General features: G+C 43.9%; 1 protein-coding gene across 1 annotated transcript in view; it reads left to right on the plus strand.

The window, feature by feature from the left end:
• Positions 1-10,848: 10,848 nt before the first annotated feature.
• SMTNL2 (smoothelin like 2) overlaps positions 10,849-25,839 on the plus strand; it is a 106,292-nt gene continuing 91,301 nt past the window's right edge. Inside the window, exon 1 of the mRNA XM_018557127.1 lies at positions 10,849-11,196. Within this exon, the coding sequence (XP_018412629.1) occupies positions 10,849-11,196 (348 nt within the window). The remainder of the gene's footprint in view (positions 11,197-25,839) is intronic.

Raw genomic sequence — 25,839 nt, forward strand, 5'->3', positions numbered from 1 at the left:
AGAAGTGAGCGAACACATACCGGCGGGTACAGCTGGATCTGCCTCTAGATAGGCAGAGCCAGCTGTCACTCACGAAGCTGGGCAGATCCAGACATAATTGTCGGGATCCGCTTCAGCTGCGGCGTCTCAGTATACCGTGAGCTGTAGCTCGCGGTATACTGAGCTTAGGGTGACGGGAGGACGCTAGTTTGTGTCCTCCCGTTACCCTAAGGAGAACTATGGGGAAAAGCCTTAATCCCATAGTTCTCCTTTAATTCTAAGAGTACAAACTTGAAACAGGTATCTTCATGGGATTATAATCAGCACAATTGAACATAAATAAACAGAATAACATGAACTGGAGATTAAATTGGCCACAGCCTTTATTATACATGAAATATATATACATATTATACATGAAAAATGCATAAACATGTTTAATATAGTATAATAGCTATAACATTAACCATAAATAACGTAACCAAAATGAAAACTCAGTCACTACGCCTGGAACTTAAAGTGACATTAAACCCTCAGATTTTTTTAACATAAAACAATACTGTAGCAATGCTTCTGCGGACCCACACATCTCCCCCTCCTGAGACCCTAGGCACCCCTCCTGAGACCCTCCACCTGATATATCAGGCACAGAGTATGTGGCAAATTCATAAACTATAATTCTGCATTGCTGTATAATGTATTGCTTGCATTTAAAGTCCTCTATAGCTAATGGTATTCTGCATTGATGTATAATGTATTGCTGAGATGTGTAGTCCTCTATAACTGCTGCCATTCTGCATTGATGTATAATGTATTGCTGGGATTTGTAGTCCTCTATAGCTGATGGTATTATTCTGCATTGCTGTATAAAGTATTTCTGGGATTTGTAGTCCTCTATAGCTGATGGTATTATTCTGCAGTGCTGTATAATGTATTGCTGAGATTTGTAGTCCTCTATAGCTGAAGGTATTCTGCATTGCTGTATAATTTATTACTGGGATTTGTAGTCCTGTATAACTGGTGCCATTCTGCATTGATGTATAATGTATTGCTGGGATTTGTAGTCCTCTATAGCTGATGGTATTATTCTGCATTGCTGTATAAAGTATTTCTGGGATTTGTAGTCCTTTCTAGCTGATGGTATTATTCTGCATTGCTGTATAACAGGTATTATTCTGCATTGCTGTATAATGTATTGCTGAGATTTGTAGTCCTCTATAGCTGAAGGTATTCTGCATTGCTGTATAATTTATTACTGGGATTTGTAGTCCTGTATAACTGGTGCCATTCTGCATTGATGTATAATGTATTGCTGGGATTTGTAGTCCTCTATAGCTGATGGTATTATTCTGCATTGCTGTATAAAGTATTTCTGGGATTTGTAGTCCTCTATAGCTGATGGTATTATTCTGCATTGCTGTATAAAGTATTTCTGGGATTTGTAGTCCTTTCTAGCTGATGGTATTATTCTGCATTGCTGTATAACATATTGCTGAGATTTGTAGTCCTCTATAGCTGAAGGTATTCTGCATTGCTGTATAATGTATTACTGGGATTTGTAGTCCTGTATAACTGGTGGTATTCTGCATTGCGATTTAATGTATAGGTGAGATTTGAATTACCAGGGTCACAGCTGCAACCAGGCCCTGGCCCAGGTCTAAAAGCCAGCCAGGATCATGGTTTGGGTGAGTATAACATTGTTATTTTAGCTCCCTAGACAAAACAAGCACTTAAGCCCAACTGCAAGGGTTAAGATTTTATTTGCCTGGAGTTCTGCTTTAACATTAGCCTGGCAAACATGAAACAAAGTCGCATATCCTAGCTGGAAATCATAAATATTCTTATGTAGTATTTCAAATATACCTGATAAAAAAAACATGAAAAAGTGTTTTGAAATTTGTTTTTTAATTTTATAGTCCAAAACATAATAAAGAAATAAAGTATACTCTGAAACCCAAGAATATATCCAGAAACACAAGACATTTAATGTAACTGTAACCTAGTCGCTTAAAGTTAGCTGTACCTTTTTTGTTGTGGTGCCAGGGGATAAGCTTCAGGAAAAGTGTTCTGTTAAGCCAAAAATAAATGATCCCAAAAAATCTTAGTGCCGGAATGCAAAGCTCTACAAATCCTGCAAGCCAAACAGTTGTGCCAAACACAGCTGATCTGCCTTCAGCTCGCAACCAACTTCAGTTTACTGAAAAGCCATTGACCCATACAACTGAAAGAAGGCAGAACCGTTGTGTTTTCACATTACAAAAAGTTGTGCGACCATTTACAGGACATACCAGAAGTAGAATTGCTGCTGACTTCAGCAGAGATGCCTGGCGCAAACTTCAATGACAGACTGTAAGTGCCAGATCTGATACATTGACAGATATCTTTTAAACAGTAAGACTTGTAATTCTTACAGCATGCTGAATACACTAAACCGGACGTAGAACCCGGTCTTAAAGCCCAACTGCAGGATAAATGTCACTCCTCGCCCACCCCTCCCTCCCATGGTCAACTATCTGATCGCTGGATGAAAATAAAACCATATCTAAAAGCCCTTTTTACTTACCTTTAGTTGTGGTCACATGACATTGCAGCTCCAAGTCTTTACTTTTGGTTGCTTCCTTCAGTGTTCACGTCAGCACCTGCATGACATGGACACTTCCTATTGGATGTCCATTGGCCAGGGTCCTCTCAGGATCCAGAAGAAGACCGATGTCAGTGGAGAGGAGTGACGGTGACCAGCGGACTCAGGCGCTATCACACCACTGGATTTGTGGTCCCCCCACCAAAAAACAGCAATGGTGATGGACCTAAAGAGGGAACTTAGGTGATTATATCTGACTTCGCAAGGTAAGAGGAAACAAAAGCCAATCAGGATGGGTTAAAGGTGGGTGGGAAAAACAATTGTTTTGAGTACAATTAGACTTTAACAGAAAAAAAGCTAATTAAAGGAGAACTATGGGGTTAGGCCTTTTCCCCATAGTTCTCCTTAAGGTAACGGGAGGACACAAACTAGCGTCCTCCCGTCACTCTAAGCTCAGTAGCTACAGCTCGCGGTATACTGAGACGCCGCAGCTGAAGCGGATCCCGACAATTATGTCTGGATCCGCCCAGCTGCGTGAGTGACAGCTGGCTCTGAATATCTAGAGGCAGAGCCAGCTGTACCCGCCCCCTCCCCCGTCCGTTCCCCCAGTCAGCGTTGGAGGATCGGAGCGGGGAGGAGGGAATCCAGTCCCTCCCGTCACGGCAGAGAGCCGTGACAGGATCGAGAGGTGAGCGAACGCCGGTATGTGTTCGCTCACTTCCCAATCTACTGAGCCGACCTGTGACAGTCTCATTGTCACAGGTCGGCTAGAACTATGAGGTGAGTGAAAAGCACTCACCTCATAGTTCACCTTTAACCAGAAATCTTTTTATACAAATGTTTAGGGGGACTGCTTACATTCTTGGGAAAGAGTTCTTAGTTTAAAATTCCAAATTACAATTTAATTTATGTTTCCAGTTTAAAAATACCCTGTCAAGTTAACAGAAATGTATAGGTGCATTCCTGCGCTGCAGCCTCGGACCCCGCCATGCTCTGAGATTCCATCGTCTGACCCCTATGTCACTACTGGAATCAACAGTGACGTAGGGGTTATAGGGCAGAACTACAGCAAGCGGCAGGAGACAGAGGCATCAGACACTCGGATTCCCCCCTCCGATCCGCCAGCGCTGCCTGGCGGAACGGACGGGGGAGGGTACAGCTGGCTCTGCCTCTAGATAGGCAGAGCCAGCTGTCACTCATGCAGCTGGGCGGATCCAGACATAATTGTCGGGATCCGCTTCAGCTGCGGCGTCTCAGTATACCGCGAGCAACAGCTTGCGGTATACTGCGGCGTCTCAGTATACCGCGGGCTATAGCTCGCGGTATACTGAGCCTAGGGTGATGGGAGGACGCTAGTTTGTGTCCTCCCGTTACCCTAAGGAGAACTATGGGGAAAAGCCTTAACCCCATAGTTCTCCTTTAAGGAGGAAACCCCAGTAAGCACTACTAGAGTTCTTTGTGTCTTCCAAGACAGCCTTTCCCAACCAGGGTGCTTTTGATGTGAAGCGGGCTCCTGATTTGAGGGGGGCTTCTGATGCAAAGTGAAGCTTGTGATGTGAAGGGGAACTCTGATGTGAAAGAGGGGGACTCTCATGTGAAAGGAGGGAGTTCTGATATGAAAGGAAGCTCCTATTGTGAGAGGGGTGGCCTCAGATGTAGAAGGAGCGGGCTCATGGTGTAAAGGGGTACTCTGATGTTAAAGTGGGAGGCTCTGATGTGAAGGAGGGCTGCTGATTTGAAGGGGGGATTTTTATGTGAAGGGGAGACCTCATTTTTTGGTGCTTTTGAATTGGCTGCCCCCTTAAAATCCATTACATTTTAGACTGGGTGTCTCAAGATTTTTGCATACTTTTAAAGCGTGCCATGACTGAAAAAAGATGGAAAACTCTGTTCCAAGATCTCACACAGCAGGTGTTTTATATTTTCCAAAATTCTGGTGTGGGCGACCTGGCCAAAGACTATTAGATCAGGCAACTGTCCTATTATATCTATGGGTTGTTAAACCTACCTTTGTGTTGCATTTAGGTGTGAGTCACCTAAAGAGCCATTCTAATGTGGTTTAATTCATTCACATTTCATTTGAGCCAACGGCATCCAAATGTTACATGTTATTTTCAGGTGCTACTGTAGGTTAATTGCTGGTAGTAAGTACTGCTAAAGGATTCAAGCAATAGTGTAAACAAATAGCAAAACATAATGGAACATGCACCCTGGCATTGCCAGTACATGGTCCATTTAGCCAAAAACTTTGTGTATTTTTGCATTAATAAAGCATCTGCTCCTTCCCAGGCTGGTCTGCAGTTCCCAGTTTGCCATGTTTACTGTGCTCAGTCCAACTATGCAAAGTGGGTGGGGGCCAGAGCTCCTGTTTATGTGGCTACTGTCCCCAAGTATCTGGCGGCTGAGATCATCAAGATGGCTGGCAATGCCGCCTGGGACAGCAAAAACACCTGCATCATCCCCCGACACCTCCAGCTGGATGTCCACAATTATGAGGGGCTCAACAAGCTGCTCAGTGGGGTCACCATTGCCCAGAGAAGGGTCCTGCCCAGTGTCCAGGCTGTGCTGCTGCCTAGGAAGACTGAAAGTCACGAGCCTATCAAGACCAAATAAACCTGATCATTGCTCTTTAACCCTTTCGCTGCCAAGGACGTATGGCATACGGACCTACAAAAGTGCTTCCAGCTGGCCAGGTCAGTATGCCATACGGACCTGGCATTTACAGTTCTACTATAAGCTGATGGTCGCTTTAATTAAAAAATAAATAAATTGAAAGCGGCTACTAAAGATTTGGCTATTTCAGACTTGCCAAATACAGTAAATATACAGCTATATTATTTCAAGTGAACCTGTGTGTACGATGCCAGTTGTTACCTCTATGGCCCTTTTTCTGTGCCTCTGTCTGATTTTGTTTCACTTTATTACAGTTTCTGACTTGTTATGACTTCATAGTCTATACATGGAAACCCTGACAAAAGAGGGGAAGCAACAGACAACTTCACATGGAGCAGCAAATTAAAAAGAATATGCTAAAGCTGACCATACACCCGTAGAATGTCTTTGGATAAAATTTGGTTTTGGAAAGTTCGTCTGATTTTCTAATAGTTGATGGGGTTAAATCAATGATTATTTTTGACCGTAGTGATGAAAAAAATCAAAAGGAGCATGGTGGAAAATGTTTCTCAAATGAACAAAATTCTTACTGTGAATGTAGTTTTTGTTGGAGAAACTCCATTCATTCAAAAATCAAAATCAAACGAAATTCTATAAGTCTTTAAAGTGACATTAAAGTCAACAATATTCTTCCCTAGTGTCAGCACTTACCTTAAAGGGTTTCTAAACCCTCTGTTTTTTTGCATATATCTACTGCTACCAAGCAGTAGATATATGCAGAAAGTTAAAAAAAAACCCGCTTTAAAATCGGTTTAAACTTACCGCTATCTTCGCCACACGCTCCCGTCCGAAAATCCGAAACTGCTCGACCGGCCGCAAAGCATCTTGGGGCGGATGCATGCGCAGTTCGGATTTTCGCCCAGGAGACGAGGAGAGACCCAAGGTAAGTCTATGGACGCGTGCACCCGCATGCAGACACCGTGGGACAGGAAGTGCCAGCAAGCTCAGAGGAGTCAGCGCTGGATCGGAGACCTGCACCAGTGCTGGAGGGACAGCTGAAAAGGACAGGAAAGAAGAGGAAGATCGGATTAAGAGACATCATTTAAGGTGTTTTACTTAACATTGGGGGGAAGGAAAAAAAATTTGACTTTAATGTCACTTTAAATGATATCTCTTAATCCGATCTTCTTTTTTCCTGTCATTTTCATTTGTCCCTTCAGCGCTGGAGCGGGTCTCCGATCCAGCGCTGACTCCTCTGAGCTTGCTGGCACTTCCTGTCCCACGGTGTCTGCATGCGGGTGCACGCCATCCATATACTTACCTTGTGTCTCTCCTCGTCTTCCGTTCGAAAATGTGAACTGCGCATGCGCCCGCCCCAAGATGCTTTGCGGCCGCCCGAGAATTTTCAGATTTTCGGGCGGGAGCGCGCGGCGAAGATAGGGGTAAGTTTAAACCGCTTTTAAAGCGTTTTTTAAAATGTATGTTTTTGCATATACCTACTGCTTGCTAGCACTAGATATATAAAAAACACCGGAGGGTTTAATAACACTTTAATGGCATTGTTAAATGTTATGACAAGATTATTTGTATAAACGTGTGTACACAAAACTACTAGAGTATGGCCAGCTTAAGACTGATGAAATGTTCCAATACCCTGTGAATAGCGAGAAGATCAAGCTGAAAGAAGGGAGGAAAAGGAAAGCCTTTAAGAGTATGTTGGATCAAATTAGGTTCAAGGTAAACAATATATGCTCCCCTCCTTGTGTAGCTGAAATCACCCATTAGTGCACCCTGCTACTCAGGCTTTACAATAGCAAAGTTCCCGGTATTCTGCAGAATGGTTTTTTTGAGTTGTGTAATTTTAGTAGTCTAGATCCAACAGTAAACTCTCAGTTATCCAGTATTCAACTAACCAGAACTCTCATCTAACCAGAAAAAAAATCCCCCGTGTACTCACTGTTTTGCTGATTTGCGGCATGTATTATCCTGGAAACGATCGTGTGTCTATTTGTCTTAATTTACTTTTCAATATGAAGTCAATACAGAGTTCATGTTATGATATAGTATAGTATGGGGTATGGCATTAGTTAGACCTATCTTTAATAGTAACTCTCAAGCAACCAGAAACGACATTTATCCAGAATCTACCAATCCCCGTGGATGCCGGATAACGTGGAGTTTACGGTATTTTTAATTAGTGTGGTCAGATTAACACATGTTGCAGTTGAGTATCCTTATGGGACACTGAGGAAAGAGACACTGTGTGTAATACAGAGGTATGAGGCTTTGAGGCCTCGTTTACACCAGACACAAAGGGTTCTGGCCCGATTCTGTCCGGAATGCACTGGATCACATTGAGGCCGACTCAGTTTGTTATGGGGTGGGAGGGGGCGTGACATTGAAGTGAATGGCACCACAGCCACACCCTCCGGCCGCACGGGAACGTAAGGCACATCAATTCCTGTGGTCCGGTCAGAAACAATAGAGCTTCCAGCATTTTTTCTGACCAAACCGCAGGCATTGATTGTGCCTTGCGTTCCTGTCTGGGCCAATCGCATTGCGGCCGGAGAGACCCACAACAAACTGAGCCGGCCGCAATGCGATCCATTGCAATCCGGCCAGAATTGGTCTGGAACGCGCTGTGTCTGGTGTGAACGGGCTCTGAGTGTAACAAAGAGGTATAATGCACTGCATGTGATAGAGAAATATGACACACTGCATGTAATAAATGTTTGATGCAGTCTGTGTAATAGAGGATATGAGACACTGCATGACATTGAGAGGTATGAAGCACGGTGCATAATGCAAAGGTATGATGCATTGTGTAATAGCGAAGCATGAGTGACATGACAAACAATGTAGTAGAGATGAAAGACTGTGTGTAATACAGAGGTGTAGCGCACTGACTATTTTAGAAAAGTGTGAGACACTGTGTAACAGAAAGACATAAGATCATGAGGCAGTGTGTGTAATATGAAGCCATAAGGCGCTGCGTAAATTGTCTGCGCTATATAAATACATGTAATAATAATAATAATAAGGCAATGGTGGCACTGAATGCAATAAAGAAAAACACTGTGTATAACAGAGGGGTGAAGCACAGAGTATAGAGAAGTGTAGGACATTGTGTGTCTGAAAGACACGAGGAGCTGCATGCGGTCTGTGGTACTGTGCAGGGGCAACCCGAGACCGGGTGACACCCCGCCGTGACGTCACCACCCGTTTGTGATGACGTCATCGTGCATGTGCGGTCATATAATTGACGCCTACGGGCGACCATCTTAGTGAGGGGACGTTCACCCGGCGGGATGAGGTATGCCGCCGGGTCCCCTCCTCTCTCTTGACACTGTCGGGCTCTCGGGGCCGCACCCCCATGCGTGACGCCACTGGTACTGTTTGATATAAGGAGGCATAAGGCAATGTGCTGTACTGAATGTAGGAACAGTGGAGAGAGATGAAAGACACTGTGTTGAATAGAGAGATGTACAGTACTACGTATAGCAGAGAGGTGTGGAAAGACATGAGATGCTATGTGTGAAACTAGCCATTAACTTCTCGAATTTCAAGTGATCCCTACTGAATCGGCCGAAATTTGAGCCCTGGGGAGCCCTGTCAGCACCACCCAACTGACAAAATTCAACTCAAACTTTTTACTGAATTGAGTGGAAAATCATGGGGGAAAAAACAGAGGGATCTTCATGGGTGTTGATTATTCTCTGTTCTTGTATGTGTTTCCTCCAGGTACTCCGATTTCCTCCCACACTGCAAAGACATGCTGGAAGGTTAATTCGCTCATGCTTAGTTTGTCCCTGCTATGCGTTTGCATGTGAGAGAGGCACCTTAGATTGTAAGCTTGACAGCAGGGACTGATGTGAATGTACACTATATAGAGTGTTGTGTAAGATGTCCGCGCTATATAAATACCTGTAATAAATAAAGAGCCATGACACCCTGCATGTAACAGGGGGGCATCAGGCACTACATGCTACAGAAAAGCATGAGGCACTGCATGTTACAGAAAAGCATGAGGCATTGCATGTAACAGAGAAGCATGAGGCATTGCATGTAACAGAGAAGCATGAGGCATTGCATGTAACAGAGAAGCATGATGCACCTTGTGTAACAGAGAAGCATGAGGCACTGCATGTAACAGGGAAGTATGAGGCACTGCATTTAACAGAGAAGCATGAGGCATTGCATGTAACAGAGAAGCATGATGCATGTAACAGAGAAGCATGATGCACCTTGTGTAAAAGAGAAGTATGAGGCATTGCATGTAACAGAGAAGCATGAGGCACTGCATGTAACAGAGAAGCATGATGCACCTTGTGTAGCAGAGAAGCATGAGGCATTGCATGTAACAGAGAAGCATGATGCATGTAACAGAGAAGCATGATGCACCTTGTGTAAAAGAGAAGTATGAGGCATTGCATGTAACAGAGAAGCATGAGGCACTGCATGTAACAGAGAAGCATGATGCACCTTGTGTAGCAGAGAAGCATGAGGCACTGCATGTAACAGAGAAGCATGAAATATTGCATGTAACAAAGATGCATGAGACATTGCATGTAACAGAGGGGCATGTAGCATTGCAGGTTACAGAAAAGCATGTGGCACTGCATGTAACATAGATGCATTGTATGTAGCAGAGAGGAGTATGGCACTGCATGTAACAGAGAGGCATGATGCACTGCATGTAACAGAGACGCAAGATGCACTGTATGTAACAGAGATGCAAGAGGCATTACATGTAACAGAGGGGCATGTAGCATTGCAGGTGACAGAGAAACATGTGGCACTGCATGTAACATACATGCAAGATGCACTGTATGTAACAGAAAGACATGAGGCTCTGCATGTGCTAACACTGTCACCAGTGAGATCTGCTACATGCAGCTGTACTCCAGATTGTAAAGGAAACATCTTGACACTGAAGTAAAATGTAAATGAGTCAATTTCCTTTACTTATCAGTGCCTGGTAAATGATTGACAGATACTACTGCAATCCCTATGACAAAGCCAGGAGTGACTGGAAGCAGGTGAGTGAGTTGTGACATCATACATCTACTGTCTGTGTAAACAGAAGTGTCATATATTCTTCTTTTATGACATGTACACTCTGTGTATTTCATCATAGTCATGACTCCCAGACATTCAATGGGCTGATGAAGAGTCTGTATGAGAGCAGAGGGGGAAGTCCATCGTGTCCCCCGCTCCTCGGTCCCCCAGCCCCCCTCCTCCTCCTCGGTGGGGATAGATAAGGAGCCTGTTTATTTTGGCACGGAGAAAGGCAGCGACTCCCCCCTCCTCGTCTCCTGTGTCCCTCCCCCGCCTGAGCATCTCCTTGAAGCGGAGTATAGGGGAGAGCAAGATCTCCTCCGCTCCCCATAGTGACCCCAGGCTGAATGTGAGCTCCGCGATCTCTGACAGCTGCCATCACATTCCTCACCGCGATCATCAGTATCGCTGCCTTCCGCACATCCCGCTGCAAGTAATCACTGAATCGGGCATCCCTTCCCCGCACTCACCGGTGCACCTGCACACAGCGGAAGTGACCTGCACAGGCTGGGCGCCGGACAAGGTATCATTCACCGGACGATGGTGATTGCACCACGCTGCTACTGAAGTCCATCCGAAGCCCCGGATCGCCGCCTGCACCTGTCACTGCCGCCAGCATGGATCCCGAGGTGGAAATGTCTGCATGGCCGGCCATCGCCTGCAGGAGTGTGCCGGAGGAGGAGCAGGACTGTCCGCTCCGCGGGACTGTGCAGGGGCTGCAAGCCGAGATGGACGAGTTCAGGCGCGGGGTGGAGAGGCAGCTGGAGGACGTCCTGCGCCTGGCGGGGCCACTCTCCCGATCTGTCACCGACCTGCAGTGTGAGAACCGGAGGCTGCGGGAACAGGTGGAGAGGCTCAGCCGCCAGGTGGAAGTACTGAGCCGGACAGCGGGGCTGAGCGGGGACGGACAGACCAGGTACTCAAGCCATGCGCTGCTCGCTGTATCCGGCAAAGGGGCCACACAGGTCAGTACCGGGGAGAGGGCACACTCACTGGTCCCCTGTAGAGCCCGGCTGCTTGCAGTCACTGATCCCTTGTAGAGCCTGGCTGCGTGAAGTCATTGGTCTCTCTTTCTATAGCTCTCTACTTCTCTCTCTTTCTTTCTATAGCTCTCTACTTCTTAGGGCTGCATCAACTGATTAAATCGATTATGAGAATAGTTGGTATTGCTATTCTCATTATCGATTTGTTTTTTTAATGCAACCAATCGATTAATAAAAAAACAACCGTGCAACTAATTGATTATGAAAATAATCGTTAGCTGCAGCCCTATTCTCTCTCGCTATTTCTTTCTATAGCTCTCTTTCTTTTGCTCCCTCTTTTTTTTTTTTGCTCCCTTATTTTTCTCCATTTATTTATATATATATATATATATACAGTATATCTTTCTTTCTTTTTATCTCTCTCTCGCTCTCTCCCTCCATAAGCCCAACTCCAGACAAAACATTTTTTTTTTTTTAGTTTGGAAGTTATTGCTGCTGTCTGTATCCTCATTGCACCAATTTCCTTTCACTTCCTGTCCTGCTGGCAGAAAAAGAAATGGTGTCACTGGGAAGACACAAAGAGCATTACAAATCTGACAGATGTTATATATGATACACACTGGCATTGACAAACCTGAGGTTATGTGTTTATAGGACATGCGTTCAGTTTAGCTGTGTTTAGAAAAAACAGAATTCTCTGCATCCGGGTGTAAATTCCATACAATGAGCACATGCAAAGGCCTTAGCAATGCAAGTCTCTGCAAGGGCACATTGAAAACAACACACCACAACAGAGCGCGGAGAAGTGGAAAAATGCCTTAATTAAATGTTTCTGCCATGCAGTAGAGTTCCCCGGAAGTGCTCATCCCTCTGTTCTTTCCTATGCATTGCAGTAGAGTTCCCCGGAAGTGCTCATCCCTCTGTTCTTTTCTGCATCGCAGCAGAGCTTCCCTGAAGTGCTCGTCCCTCAGTTCTTTTCTATGCATCGCAGTAGAGTTCCCCCGGGAGTGCTCATCCCTCTGTTCTTTTCTGTGCATCACAGCAGAGCTTCCCTGAAGTGCTCATCCCTCTGTTCTTTTCTATGCATCGCAGCAGAGCTTCCCTGAAGTGTTCATCCCTCTGTTCTTTTCATCGCAGCAGAGCTTCCCTGAAGTGCTCATCCCTCTGTTCTTTTCTATGCATCGCAGCAGAGCTCCCCTGAAGTGCTCATCCCTCTGTTCTTTTCTATGCATCGCAGCAGAGCTCCCCTGAAGTGCTCATCCCTCTGTTCTTTTCTATGCATCGCAGCAGAGCTCCCCTGAAGTGCTCATCCCTCTGTTCTTTTCTATGCATCGCAGCAGAGCTCCCCTGAAGTGCTCATCCCTCTGTTCTTTTCTATGCATCGCAGCAGAGCTCCCCTGAAGTGCTCATCCCTCTGTTCTTTTCTATGCATCGCAGCAGAGCTCACCTGAAGTCCTCATCCTTCTGTTCTTTTCTGTACATCGCAGCAGAGCTCCCCTGAAGTGCTCATCCCTCTGTTCTTTTCTATGCATCGCAGCAGAGCTCACCTGAAGTCCTCATCCTTCTGTTCTTTTCTAAGCAACACAGCGGAGCTTCCCTGACGTGCTCGTCCCTCTGTTCTTTTCTATGCATCGCAGAAGAGTTCCCCTGAAGTGCTCATCCCTCTGTTCTTTTCTATGCATCGCAGCAGAGCTCACCTGAAGTCCTCATCCTTCTGTTCTTTTCTGTACATCGCAGCAGAGCTCCCCTGAAGTGCTCATCCCTCTGTTCTTTTCTATGCATCGCAGAAGAGTCCCCCTGAAGTGCTCATCCCTCTGTTCTTTTCTATGCATCGCAGCAGAGCTCACCTGAAGTCCTCATCCTTCTGTTCTTTTCTAAGCAACGCAGCGGAGCTTCCCTGACGTGCTCGTCCCTTTGTTCTTTTCTATGTATCGCAGCAGAGCTCTCCTGAAGTCCTCATCCCTCTGTTTGTGCGTTTTGTTTGTTCCCCCCTCCCCCAGCGTTTGCCACACGTCGCCCATTGCTTTCAATGGGTGCCACACAAGACAAATGTGGGAAAGTAGCTCATGTAGCAGATTCTGCTACATGTGTACCACGTGTTCATGCATGTTTAATGTGCGTCAACACGTGCGGGGGGGAAAAAAGTACGCTTTCCCAGGCCATGCTTGGGGTGCCATTAACAAGCAATGGCACTGCAAGCGCTTACACGTTTTTTATGTGGTGTGTTAAACGTGCAAAATGCATAGTGAAAACACATGGTACGTCTGTAGCAAAATCTGCTGCATGAGCTACTCTCCCGTGTTTGTTGTGCATGCGTGCTATTGAAATCAATGGGGAACGCAGAGCAAACGTATGAAAAAACACATGGGAACACAAAGGTGTGAAGAGGAACCAAACAATACTTTAAACACACAAGAGCTTGGTTTGAGAAGCAAAACGTTTGTTTCTATTTCCCAGATAGTTTTTCCTACATTTAAATAACCTAAACACAGAAGGAGAGTGTGAATGTATCGTATGTCGGTAGAGTTTTAAGAAGGGTGCTTTACTGCGTCATAATCACACAATATAGCAAGCAGCAATTAGGGGGACCCTATTATCAAGACATATTTGATGACAGAGGTTCTAACCCTTCCCCCACGCTGTCAAAAACTAATAGAAAGGAGCTTTGTCTGGAGATGGGCCTTAATTCATTACAAAATTCTTTCGTTTTGTTGGGTTGAAGTATACTGGGCTCTGATTATACACTCATACTGCTGATGATATGCTGAGGTTTATAGATTCAATTCACTAAGCTGCAATGATTATTTACAATAACTATCAATCATATGCATTATTTCTGTGTATGGATTAAAACTTATTTTATGTTTTTTTTGTTGAAGTTTTTGGGTTTTAGTGTGAGGTGCAGCATCCCTGTCTTTTCAGATATGCTGTAGTCCTAAGCACCTTGGCAAAAGTGGTTGTCTTTTTGTGTAGGGATGTGCGGGGCTTGGTGCAAATCGAGTTCATCCAAGCCTGCGCATAACGGTCAGTGGCATACCACCTCTCCCCTGGCCCATTGAGTTGCAGTCAGGACTTTCCCCACCCTTCAGCTACATGCAGGGTTGTCCCTAGCTTTTTTGCTGCTTGAGGCAGCGCAGGGGTGTGGTGTTGGTCACACCAAGCCTCCGCACATCCCTATTTCTATGAGATTCTTTTATTGATTTGCATATATAAAAATATAAACCACACGTACAACTGTACAAAAGTGCAGTAAGAACAAAACCGCACGAAAAACATTAAGAAACATTTCCCAAGGTGGGCCACTTTGTGAATGATTTAATATTGAGCAAATGGGCTGTTCACTTTGCAAGGGAATGTTCCTTTAGCTTCGAGATTGTGGTGAAAATTCAGTGAATAACCAATCACGTTCAAGGAAGATAAATACTGTATTTTTTTTTTTCTTGCACATTATTGGATGATTGAAATCAGCAGAGTTTCACCTCTTACACTAAGCTATGTGAAAATTCACTGCAAATTGAACAACCTATTTGGTTTTTGTAAACCCAGCCCTATATGTAAGGTTCCGTGACACCCAAGCATCAGGAGTTTTTTCAGGCATTCTGAGCGTTCTTCTTTAAACTTGACCCATGGTCTGTTTTACTTTGAGGTTTTTTTTCTTTTTTTTGGTAAGATCCCTGTTCACCTTTGTCGGGGTTATTCACCATTTGCATACTCGCATGCACAGTAAATCCAGCATTGTTGTTCTGTCGTGTGCCGATCCCCTGCTCAGACATGGCACTGCTCTCTGCCAGGTGTTTGGGAAGTGGCAGAGACCTGCTACATGTCTGTGCCCATGTGGAGTATTCCTGTACATGTGCAAACACACCACAGTTCTCTACGAGGACACTGATACTAATAAGTGGCTTGTGTGCACATGTGCAGGAATCCACTGCCGGGTCCCAGAACCCTGGCACAAAGCTGAAACACATCTGCGCGTGCGTGGGATATTTGAAGATGGTGGCACAGAAGAGGAGGAGTATATTGCCATTTGTAGGAAAAAAAATGCTAGTGACTTTAGTTGCATGATTGTAACTCAGGCAAAAATATCATCGCGATCATCTGTTGCACTTTAGAGAGTCATGTAAGGCCCCAATCACACTTGTCATGCATGTGAACGTGCGCAGCGTTTTTACTAATTTTGCTTGCATTGTCTTGTGTCCGCATGGGGCAGGCCATACATTGCAAAGTTCATACAACTGTTTGAGCATCTTTCTTGCCTCGTTTGGGGTGCCATTAACTGTAATTCTGCGATCTTGAATGCGTTCACACGTGTGCAAAGTGTAAATGAAGCCTAAATTGTATAGATTGGGTAACAAAACATGTAATGAAACTATCTTGCATGCAGACAGATTGTACCTCCTTGATTTGTAACAATAAACACAAAGTAATCCTTTACATAAATACTAAGTAATAAAACACACAAGACAATAACACGTTGTAATATTTATACTTAGGAGAGTTTTTAGAGATATCCCTGCCAAATGCTTAACTCTTGTATTTACAAAAAAAAATGACTAATAAGACGGGTGCATCATCTCATCCTCTCTGTAGAAGCCAAGAGTAACATTGGACAAAACATCCCACAATCCCCTAAAATGTCTTCAGTACAAGTTTAGACCCAGAGTAGAGTTTATGTGCAATTTCTGGAAAAGCGCTGATTTCTTTTTGTAAAGCTTGACTGCCGATACTAAAATAAGAATAATGGCCATATAACCACCAATGGGAACTTTTCATAAAGTGTGATTAGCTGTAGACTTTGAACTTTTATTTATTACATGTTTTAATATAGTCTCAACAATTTACACAGCGCTTTACATACTGCACATTCACATCAGTCCCTGCCCTCAAGGAGCTTACAATTTAGGCCTGGTTCACACCTCGGCGTTTTACAGTGCGTTTCTACGTCCGTCCGTTCCGCCAGTCAGCGATGGCGGATCGGAGCAGGGAGGGGGGAATCCAGCCCCTCCCCTGTCACGGCAGAGAGCCGTGACAGGATCGAGAGGTGAGCAAACGCCGGTATGTGTTCGCTCACCTCCCGATCTACTGAGCCGACCTGTGACAATGAGACTGTCACAGGTCGGCTCAGTAGATCGGGAGGTGAGCGAACACATACCGGCGTTTGCTCACCTCTCGATCCTGTCACGGCTCTCTGCCGACCTGTGACAATGAGGTCGGCTAGTTCTAGCCGACCTGTGACAATGAGACTGTCACAGGTCGGCTAGAACTATAAGGTGAGTGAAAACCACTCACCTCATAGTTTTTCTTTAATCTTTCAGCATATCTTTGAAGTGTGGGGGGGAACAATAGTACCTGGAGGAAACCCATGCAAGTACAGGGAGAACATGCAAACTCCCTGCAGAAAGTGTCCTGGCCAGGATTTGAACTGGGGACCCCCAGTGATACAAGGCAGAAGTGCTAACCACTAAGCCACCTTTGTAGTTTTATGTTCTTGTCCTATTTATAAAAGCATGTTCGATTTTGGTTTTGTTCATCAAGGTAATTTTGTCCGTTTACCCGTTCTGCAGTTTACTGTTTACCAATTGTTTTAGCCACATGTGCTGTGTTTTATTAAAATATGCCACATTTATATAAAGCTATGGAGTGGGTAATTCATTCATTCAGAAATGAGCAGCATAAGTGAGTACTGTTCATGTGTTTTTTTTGGGCGTCGTTAGATTGGAATTATCAGTAACTTATAGGTATACACAGTTTTTAAAGACTGGGGATACATATTCTTAACCCTTGCAGTGGGTCTCCCACCGCACTGCAAGGGTTGGGTGCTTGTTTTCATTTAGGGATGAAAATAAGGCTGGGCACACACCTTACAACCATCGCAAGACTTTTGTCTTGCGATGGTTGTAAGGTACTTTAAAAAAGCGTACGATCTGCCCATCTTGGACAGGCAGATCGTACTTGCGATGATCGCAAGCCGCGCCCCCCTAAGGGGCGGGCTTCCGATGACCGCAATGCCGAACGGGCAGTGTGCGCTTGCACACCGGCCCGTCCGGCTTTTATCGTACGAACATGCTACACACCCGCCGAACATTGTACGATGCTCGGCGGGTTTTCGAACATGTTCGTAAGTTAAAAGTCGTGCGACCTTACAGTAGTAGAGGTCGCACGGCTTCCACACACCTTACGATAATCGTACGATCGGAGGATTTCCGCCGATTATCGCACGGTGTGTGGGGACCTTAACAAAGATATACTCTCCTGAACCAAGAGCCCGGCTTGCTCTTAAACGACTCCCTTCAGCCTCTCTCCTCCTTCCAAAAAAGCAAGGACTGTTTCTGATTTCAAGCATTACCTATCATAACTGGGTCTTATTTATTATTACAGGTATTTATATAGCGCCAACCATTGATGCAGCACTTTACATAGTGCACATTCACATCAGTCCCTGCCCTCAAGGAGCTTACAATCTAAGGTCCCGATTTCACATGCATACATAGAAGGCCAATTTAGAGAGAAGCCAATTAACCTACCAGCATGTCTTTGGTGTGTGGGAGGAAACCCACACAGTGGATAATGACCTGGCCGGGATACGAACCAGGGACCCCCAGTGCTGCAAGGCAGGAGCGCTAACCACTACGCCACTGTGCTGCCCGTGTGCCTAGACTAGCCTAGTGTGGAAAGACTGGCCTAGAGTGGGAAGAGGGTGCGGAAAGACTAGTTTGGTTTGGGAAGAAGGTACCATAAACAATGTGGGCAGAAGGTGGTGAATAGAATTGGCAAAATGGTAATAACTTGCTATGCACGTGGTATGCACAGGTGGGGCATTCAGAGATTCATTTAGTTTGGGGATGCAGAGATTTATTTTAAGTTTTTGTTTCATAGTTTTGGTTTGCTTCAGGATTAATATGTACGTGTATGGTTTTTGGCATTTAATAAATATTTTATGTTCATTCATATTGTGGCACTTTTATGTTGAAATTATTATGGCTTTTACATTTTGGTTTAAAATCAAGAAACTTTCATAACGATTTATCATAAACACTAGAGAAAATATATGTACGCTCAGTTTATAGCAGTGTTTTAGTTTGGGATTGACATTTATAGGTCCTTTGATGCTATAATTGGAAACAACATACTTTTTCCCTAGAACGTTCACTGTAATTTAAAATATGAAAAAAGAGGAGGATAATCACCTCTTGCTCTGGTAACTACAAATTTCTTGAGTTTCCCTTTTACTTTTTATATTAGTGCCGGCGACCAGGGCAAATAAGGGGGTGAATCTCCCCAGCAAGGACACAAAGTATCTAGCCATTCCCTGCTCTATCCAAAACTTAAAAGAAACAAATGGTTTTAATGCTCGATAAGGCTGACTTCACATTTTTACATTGTGGCAGTAAAACGCATTTTAAATGATACCACAATGCACCAAGCAAACACACTTCAGTGAACAAGCATTTAAGCAACGCAGAGCATAGAATGGGGAGCTATCTGTACGTTGTGGTGCTTTGGGAAAAAAGAGATTACTGTTCAATTCTTCATGTGCTGTGGTGCATTAATAGCCCATTTAAAATGAACAGGGGGCATCACTAGCCCACTTAAAATGAACAAGCTGCCTTAACGCTATCTACTTTTAACGCATAAAAAAAAAAAAACCACATGAAAGGATATCTAAACCCGAAAACAAAAGCCTAATATATTGCATCTTACCGTTCCTTACATGTGGTTGCTCCAATAGTTTTCTTTTTCTCAGGCTGTAACGTCCTGTGCACTGAACTGATATCTCAAACAGTGTTGTCATCGTTTTTCAGCAATATTCCGAGGATCAGCTGCATATATATTTTTTATTTTAGGCCCTATTCCAAAATGAGCACTTAACCCTTGCAGTGCGGGGGATAGCTCCAATGACAACTAGAGCAAACCTCAAAAGTTAGGCACCAGCTGTAATTTTGAAGGAGCATTAGTTACCTGACTCCTGGGATTTGTTCAGCCCTGGTCTAAAGCAAAGCCACCTTGGGATGCTGTGTATTTACCTCTGCAGCTGTCTGTGTATTCAAATTCCAACAGGTCTCATGCCACTGCAGGTATCTGTCACTTCCAAGTATGTCAAATACCTGTTCCCCCACCGTGTGCTGTGGCTCCTACCGCCAATTCCCATAAACTGCTGCCCTGCGGTCTGACATGCCCCCGGTCTGACATGCCCCTCAGCACATCAACAGCAGGTTGTAAGCCCTCATGGGCAGGGCCCTCCTTACCGTTTTGTCTTGATTTGTATTGTAATTGCAATGTCCTCCTTATATTGTAAAGCGCTGCTCAAACTGTTGGCGCTATATAAATCCTGTATAATATAACAACAGCACTCTAAAATTACTGAGCAGCACCGTTGATTGGAATTGGAACACCAAGGTAAATATACATCATCTCCCCTACAGTTACCCTTACCCTTACAGTTGGGCTACCCCCGCACCTCAAGGGTGAACTGCTCGTTTGTCTATTGGGATTGTGTACTTTTACTTACATGATCCCTTCTTACACTGAAGTTGGTGCTCACCTCTCTCCTTTCCGCTCCGGCTAGCATAGTGACCATCGGAGTCCCATGGTCGCTGCATTAGACGTGATGGGGGAGAGGCTGCAGAGCCAGCAGGAGTGGGGATCAGGTAAGTAAAAGTCCTTTTACAAAGGTACCATAGACATAAATGAGCAGTTAACCCTTGCAGTGTGCGCCTGCATCTAAATTATTTTCAGAGGGCTGGCAAGATTTGGTGGGCATTGAAAGTGCTTGCTAAAGCTTGCAGAGATATTCCAACACATTTATGGGCAGAACAGAATCAAGTGTTTCTTTTAATGATCAATGTAGGCAGTAACTAGAACGCGATAATAAATTAACCTGGTAATGAGAGAAGGCTTTGTAGTGCTCGTTATCACATGCATCTCGTTACACATTCATGTTGGAAATCTCTACGGTAGCTCACAACTATCTATTATCTTATCTTTTGCGCTCATGCAATACAGATAACCATTGGCCATGTCGGCGTGAAAGTCCCAACTTTTTCCACTGAGCATGACCATATCTTTTACTGCCTATAGTTCTCGGTGAGAGATCTACCCATTTGCCACAGCCCATTTAGGGAAAAGTGCCTTATTAGTTTATAATGACATTTTCCATTGTTTAAGGTGTTTTTGTAGAGGGCTTAGTCACATGCATACATACATATGCCACAATGTCCAATTAGGAAAGTATGTATATGTTTTGGTTTAAAGCCCCAGAGTCAGCAGATGTAGCTAGGAAAACCTCACACCGGTTTCAGTTCCATGTGATAGATCTGACTCTGATGAGTCCCAGATGCCTGCTGGAAAACATTCAGAAGAGGCTTGTAAAGGTCAGAGGCCTGCGGAATATTACAGCATATGTGTCAGCTGGAGTCTGCATCGACTGCAATACCGCAGAGCTCCACCGTATCATTCTACAATAACACACGTGTTGGTTGCAAAATAACATGACTGCCCTCTGTCGGAGACCAGGGATGTTCTGAGTGTTGTGGGAGACCAGGCATGTTCTGTGTTACACTGTAAGCAGGAACTTCTGCATTTCACTAGGTGCCGGGACACAATTCTTTCCCGCACAGTATCCAATCATATCTCGGCGTTTGGTTAGACTCGTTTCAGGGAATTCATCAAGATGGTCATAGACACTCATTAAAAATCTCACTCATTAGAAATCTGTCTCCTGTCTGTGAGACAAAAGTCACAACTTGTGACAGATTCCTGTACGTGTCGTATATTAGGGAATGCATCGGTGCCGATACTGAGTATTTGGGCGAATACTTGTACTTGCCCGAAATGCTCCGATACTTACCCCCGATACCAGAACTTCCGGTCAAAGGGAGATTTCCTCCGACCAGCAGTGCTGCGAGGGAACATGGAACTGGCCAATCAGTGAAACCGAGCGGTGGGTAACTCGCCGCCCAGCTTCCTGATTGGCCGGGAAGCTGCAGCTGGCTCCATGCTAGCCGAACTACCGGCATCGGCGAGTACTGAAAAGATAAACCATCTATAAACCGGTATTGGTGCATCCCTAGTGTATATGAATCCGTTGCAACTCTGTCGAACGATTTATGTTGACTCCAAAATGAAATCTGTCTTATTAATGATATGGCGATTATTTATTTTTTAACTTGACGCAGCCATAGTGAAACAACGTGTTGCACTTAAGAAGTACTTGAATTTATCACACGCCACATAGGAAACAGCAACTGAACTGTGGCAAGACGTTCATGAATTTGGCGCAGGACTTTGTAATATGGCAATATGCCAGAAAATGTTGCAACTACTTTATTGAATCGCCCTGATTGTATAGACTCCTCAGGATATAGTATTAGGCCTGGTTCACACCTGTGCGTATTGCATAAGCGCGTCACACGCGCGTTTTCGTCCCGGAGTTTGGTGCGTTTTCATGTGCGTTTTTAGTGCGTTTTTTTACATTAGAAACGCGCGTTGCACGCGCGTTTTGGAGCTATAGGTATGAAATTAAAATGTGTACTAATTTATGAATATAAATCAGTACATATCAATCACCAATTACATATAAACACTGTCAGCTGGCGATTTGCTCATGCAGCGAGCTGTGATCGACAATCTGGGAGCTACACCGGTTTGTGGAACTACAAATAAGAGATAATAAATTGAATACAATTTGTGTTAAACCTCATAAAAAACCACACAAACATTTTTCAAGAAATAAAATAAGAAGCACCAAGGAAGAGTTGTGTGCAGAGGAGACTTTAAAGGAGAACTATGAGGTGAGTGATTTCCACTCACCTCATAGATGTCCACCAAAGCACTTCTTTTCGACCTCAAGTTATCCTTTGTTTTCTGCATTAAATGATGGCCACATAGCATATAAGCACATAATGATTGACTTACCTTGCAAACAATCTCTTGGCCTCTTGACCTCATTGGCCATCCGAAATGATTGAACTCCTTTTAGATTGTAAGCCCTCACAGGCAGGGCCCTCCTTACCATATTGTCTTGAATTGTATTGTGATTGTAATGTCTTCCTTATATTGTAAAGTGCTGCGCAAACTGTTGGCGCTATATAAATCCTGTATAATAATAATAATAATAATAGAACTCCTGCCCATGCTCACAGGAGTTAGTTCATCTCATCATGCCAGGTCTGCGCACTGAGCTGCACATGCGTGGCTCAGTGCAGAGGAAGAAAAAATAATGCTGACGGGCAGGTAAGAGCATTTTTGGCAGAAAAGACTTACACAGTGTCTTCTGGTTTAAAGAAAAACCTGCCTGTCCGCAAATTATTTGTAGACACTTCACTTCCACTTTAAGCTGAACAAGTTCGCGTATATATTCTGGACTACACATTCCTTATAGGTTGTTTGTACCTGCTCAGAACTAGCCTGCTTGATAGTAATCTCGGCCCTGTGGACTTGCTGTACCAGAATAAAATGTAAGACCCCAAAGAAAGTTTTGGATGCAAGAAACCGTAAACATTAAGCAAAATGAATGTCCTATGTAAACAATCTAGACATGCACTCTCAGACAAAGTTAGAACATAAATGATTATAAAACAAAACCGTTCCGACTATGATATAAATATAGACCGAGTAGAATAAAAAAAAACTGCCTTGGATTAAAGGCTTTTAAGAGTATCACAGAAGTAATCAAATAGTTATATCTAGAAGTCTCCTCTTGTGTCTTTCACTGCTGGACATTTGGTGTGGAATTCCTTCCTTCCTCCCCCTTTCATGTCATTGTTAAAAATAGCTGACCACTTTAAGTAGCCCCCTTGTCTGGTCATTGTGTCAGACTGTCCTGCAGAGAGCCCAGGCAGGAGCTTGTTCTAGTCATGTCCTGTATGGTTCAGGTAAGCGCAAATGTCTCTCTGGTCAGCTGACTTGTGATGCATGTGCCTTTCGTAATGTAAAATGGAACGTTCTGGGACTTCTGACTTTTCTGCCTTTGTGACTTATACTTGGTCATTTTCATTTAACTGTTTGGTCTTGGAGTGTCATTGAAAAGGAGCAGTAATAGATGCAAAGCTGATTTATGAGAAGTGACGCAAAGAAGACTCAAACAGTTTCAAGCAGCAAGCAATTGGTGATGTTTAATTGCTGGATGGAATATGACTTTTAGATCTGTCTGGTGCAATGGACAAACCTGTTTTCAGGAAAAAAAGTTTTTATAGGCTTATATAATAATTGCAACCCCCTAAATTGCAGCTTTTGAAAAGTCTCATATATGTACAGAATGTGTGGTGTGCTTATGTATATGTATGTTTGTATGCACTCATTGTGTGTGTGTGTGCATATATATATATATATATGTGTTATTTCACTGTAAGAATTTAAAGTAATTCCCTTTCTCTAATAGTATAGGTCTATATAAAGATTTGTGTGTGTTTACATGCAGAATCTTCTTTTTATTTATTTTTTGTTCTGCTTTTATTTACATATAGCTTGTTTGGCTTATTATTTTTATTTCTTTAGAGCTATTTTTGTGACATTCCCAGAATGTTTAACCCTCGGGGCCACTGTGTTTCCAGCCAGGCACCTGCTGGACTTCCTTTATGTGGAACCGTTAATAAACATTATTCATTGTAAACAAGCTTTATTGAGACTGCTGTGTTTATGAACACTATGATGCATCCTCCTTTCTCTTCATGACGTTGTATTGTGTGGATTCTCACACACACCTATAAGAGGTAGCTAATTCAGTAGGTGCCTTGGTATAACGGGACTGCTAATGGTAAAAACCACCTGTTCTCATGAGTAGGGATTATGAGAATGAACATGGAGTTCGTTGCAAAAGAGCATTGGAAACTGTACTAAAATTAAACCACTTGATGTGCAGAGTAAGCCAATAGCATGCAAGGTCACATGACCACTTCCATGGAGGAAAGCTATGATGATGCCGTTTTAAAGCATACTTGTCAGCTATTTTTAAAGATGGATTTCACTTTTGAAGTAGAAGGAATACCCATCTTTGTTCTCACCTTGGGCCTCTTGCTGTTCAGGTTATGCTAATCTGTTCTAGAACACAAAGGCTTGTCATCTTTTCCTGAATAAGAAATCTGACACTAAACTCATTAGTTAAATATTATGAATTAATTAAAGTACCTTAACTAGTAACAAAAATATATCTCATCTGTGTATCGTTCCGCTGTGGATCCTCAAAGGAGAACTATGAGGTGAGTGATTTTCACGTACCATCACAGTTAGAACCGACGTGTGACATTGAAACTATCAAACATCAACTCTAAATATCGGGAAGGGAGCAAACGCATACTGCCGCTCACTCACTTCCCGATGAACTCCCTGCAGTGGGGGTGACTGTCAGTCACCGCTCCGCGCAGGGATTCCCCCTCTCTGGTCTTCCAGCGCTGACTGGAGGAACGGATGGGAAGATAGGCTAGAGCCCGCTGTCAATCAGCCAGCTGGGTGGATCTCGACAGTATTGTTGCGATACGTCCCGGCTGCGGCTCTCTCAGTATATAGCTAGCTATATACAGAGCTTTGGGTCACGGGAGGACTTTGGCATATGTCCTCCCATGACCCTTAAGAAAACTATGGGATATAAAGGTTACTCCATAGTAGTTCCCTTTTCAAATTATCTCTGAAGTGGTGTCGACACTGTCCTTCCTTCTGGAGGGTGGTTAGTTTTGTTCTCAATGGTCCTTGTATGTTTTGTAAAGTAGCCACCGCCCCAAGATCCCATGATGGATTACATTGCTATTAATTGACTGTTTCCAATTTTAGAGCCTGCTTGGGACACTGAACTGTCACACAGTGGCTCTATACCGAGAGCTGAGCGATCATGTAACCGCAGATCAGTCAGCTTACAGTCAGTCACTGCTCCCTGGTAGAGATTCCCCCCTCCCCTCTGTTATTCCAGCACTCATTGGAGGGACAGGCAGGGAAGGGGGCCTGCAAAGCTGGATCTGGCTCTAGACAGGCAGAGCCAGCTGTCAATCAGGTACTGGGATGAATTCCGACAATATAGTCGGTATTCTTCCTATTGCAGCATGGCTCCGATCTGTCAGCATAGAGCAGGCAGTAGCCCCCTCGGTGACAGGAGGACCTTAGTCAAGCAAGCGTTTAGACGCTTCTTTGAACACATAACAATGGCAAGGCTTTCTAAATGCCAATGGCATCCTTTATAACATAATATTTTTTGAAGTAGAGATAATGGCAAAGCCAGTGACTGCTGTCTCAGAGTAGATTTAGCTCACCGTGAGGAGATTTGCTCTCACTTCGTGTTGTATCCACATAACATAAAGTTAAGGAAAATCTATTGCACAGAAAAAAAAAAAAAACTGGCATGGGTTTTAATCATTCCCTACTGTATCCAAAATAGAAAAAGTTTTGCCTTTGGATATAGATACAGCTAGATCTTTCATTACTATTTCTATTCAGTAATCCCTCCTTGGATCTAAAAAGTACTTCAGGGTACTTGATGTTCTTTCTACTAGCACTTAAAAGCTAATGACTCTGGGAACTGGACCTCAGTTAATGACTATACAGAATGGGGCATCTGCTGATCCCCATTTCAGTCTGTAAGGATAACATATACACACAAGGAGGGAAAAAGAGAGAGAGTGCAAAAGACTTGAAAACATT

The sequence above is a fragment of the Nanorana parkeri genome, unplaced genomic scaffold, assembly GCF_000935625.1.
Source record: "Nanorana parkeri isolate BGI_ZX_2015 unplaced genomic scaffold, ASM93562v1 scaffold269, whole genome shotgun sequence".
Taxonomy (NCBI): Eukaryota; Metazoa; Chordata; class Amphibia; order Anura; family Dicroglossidae; genus Nanorana; species Nanorana parkeri.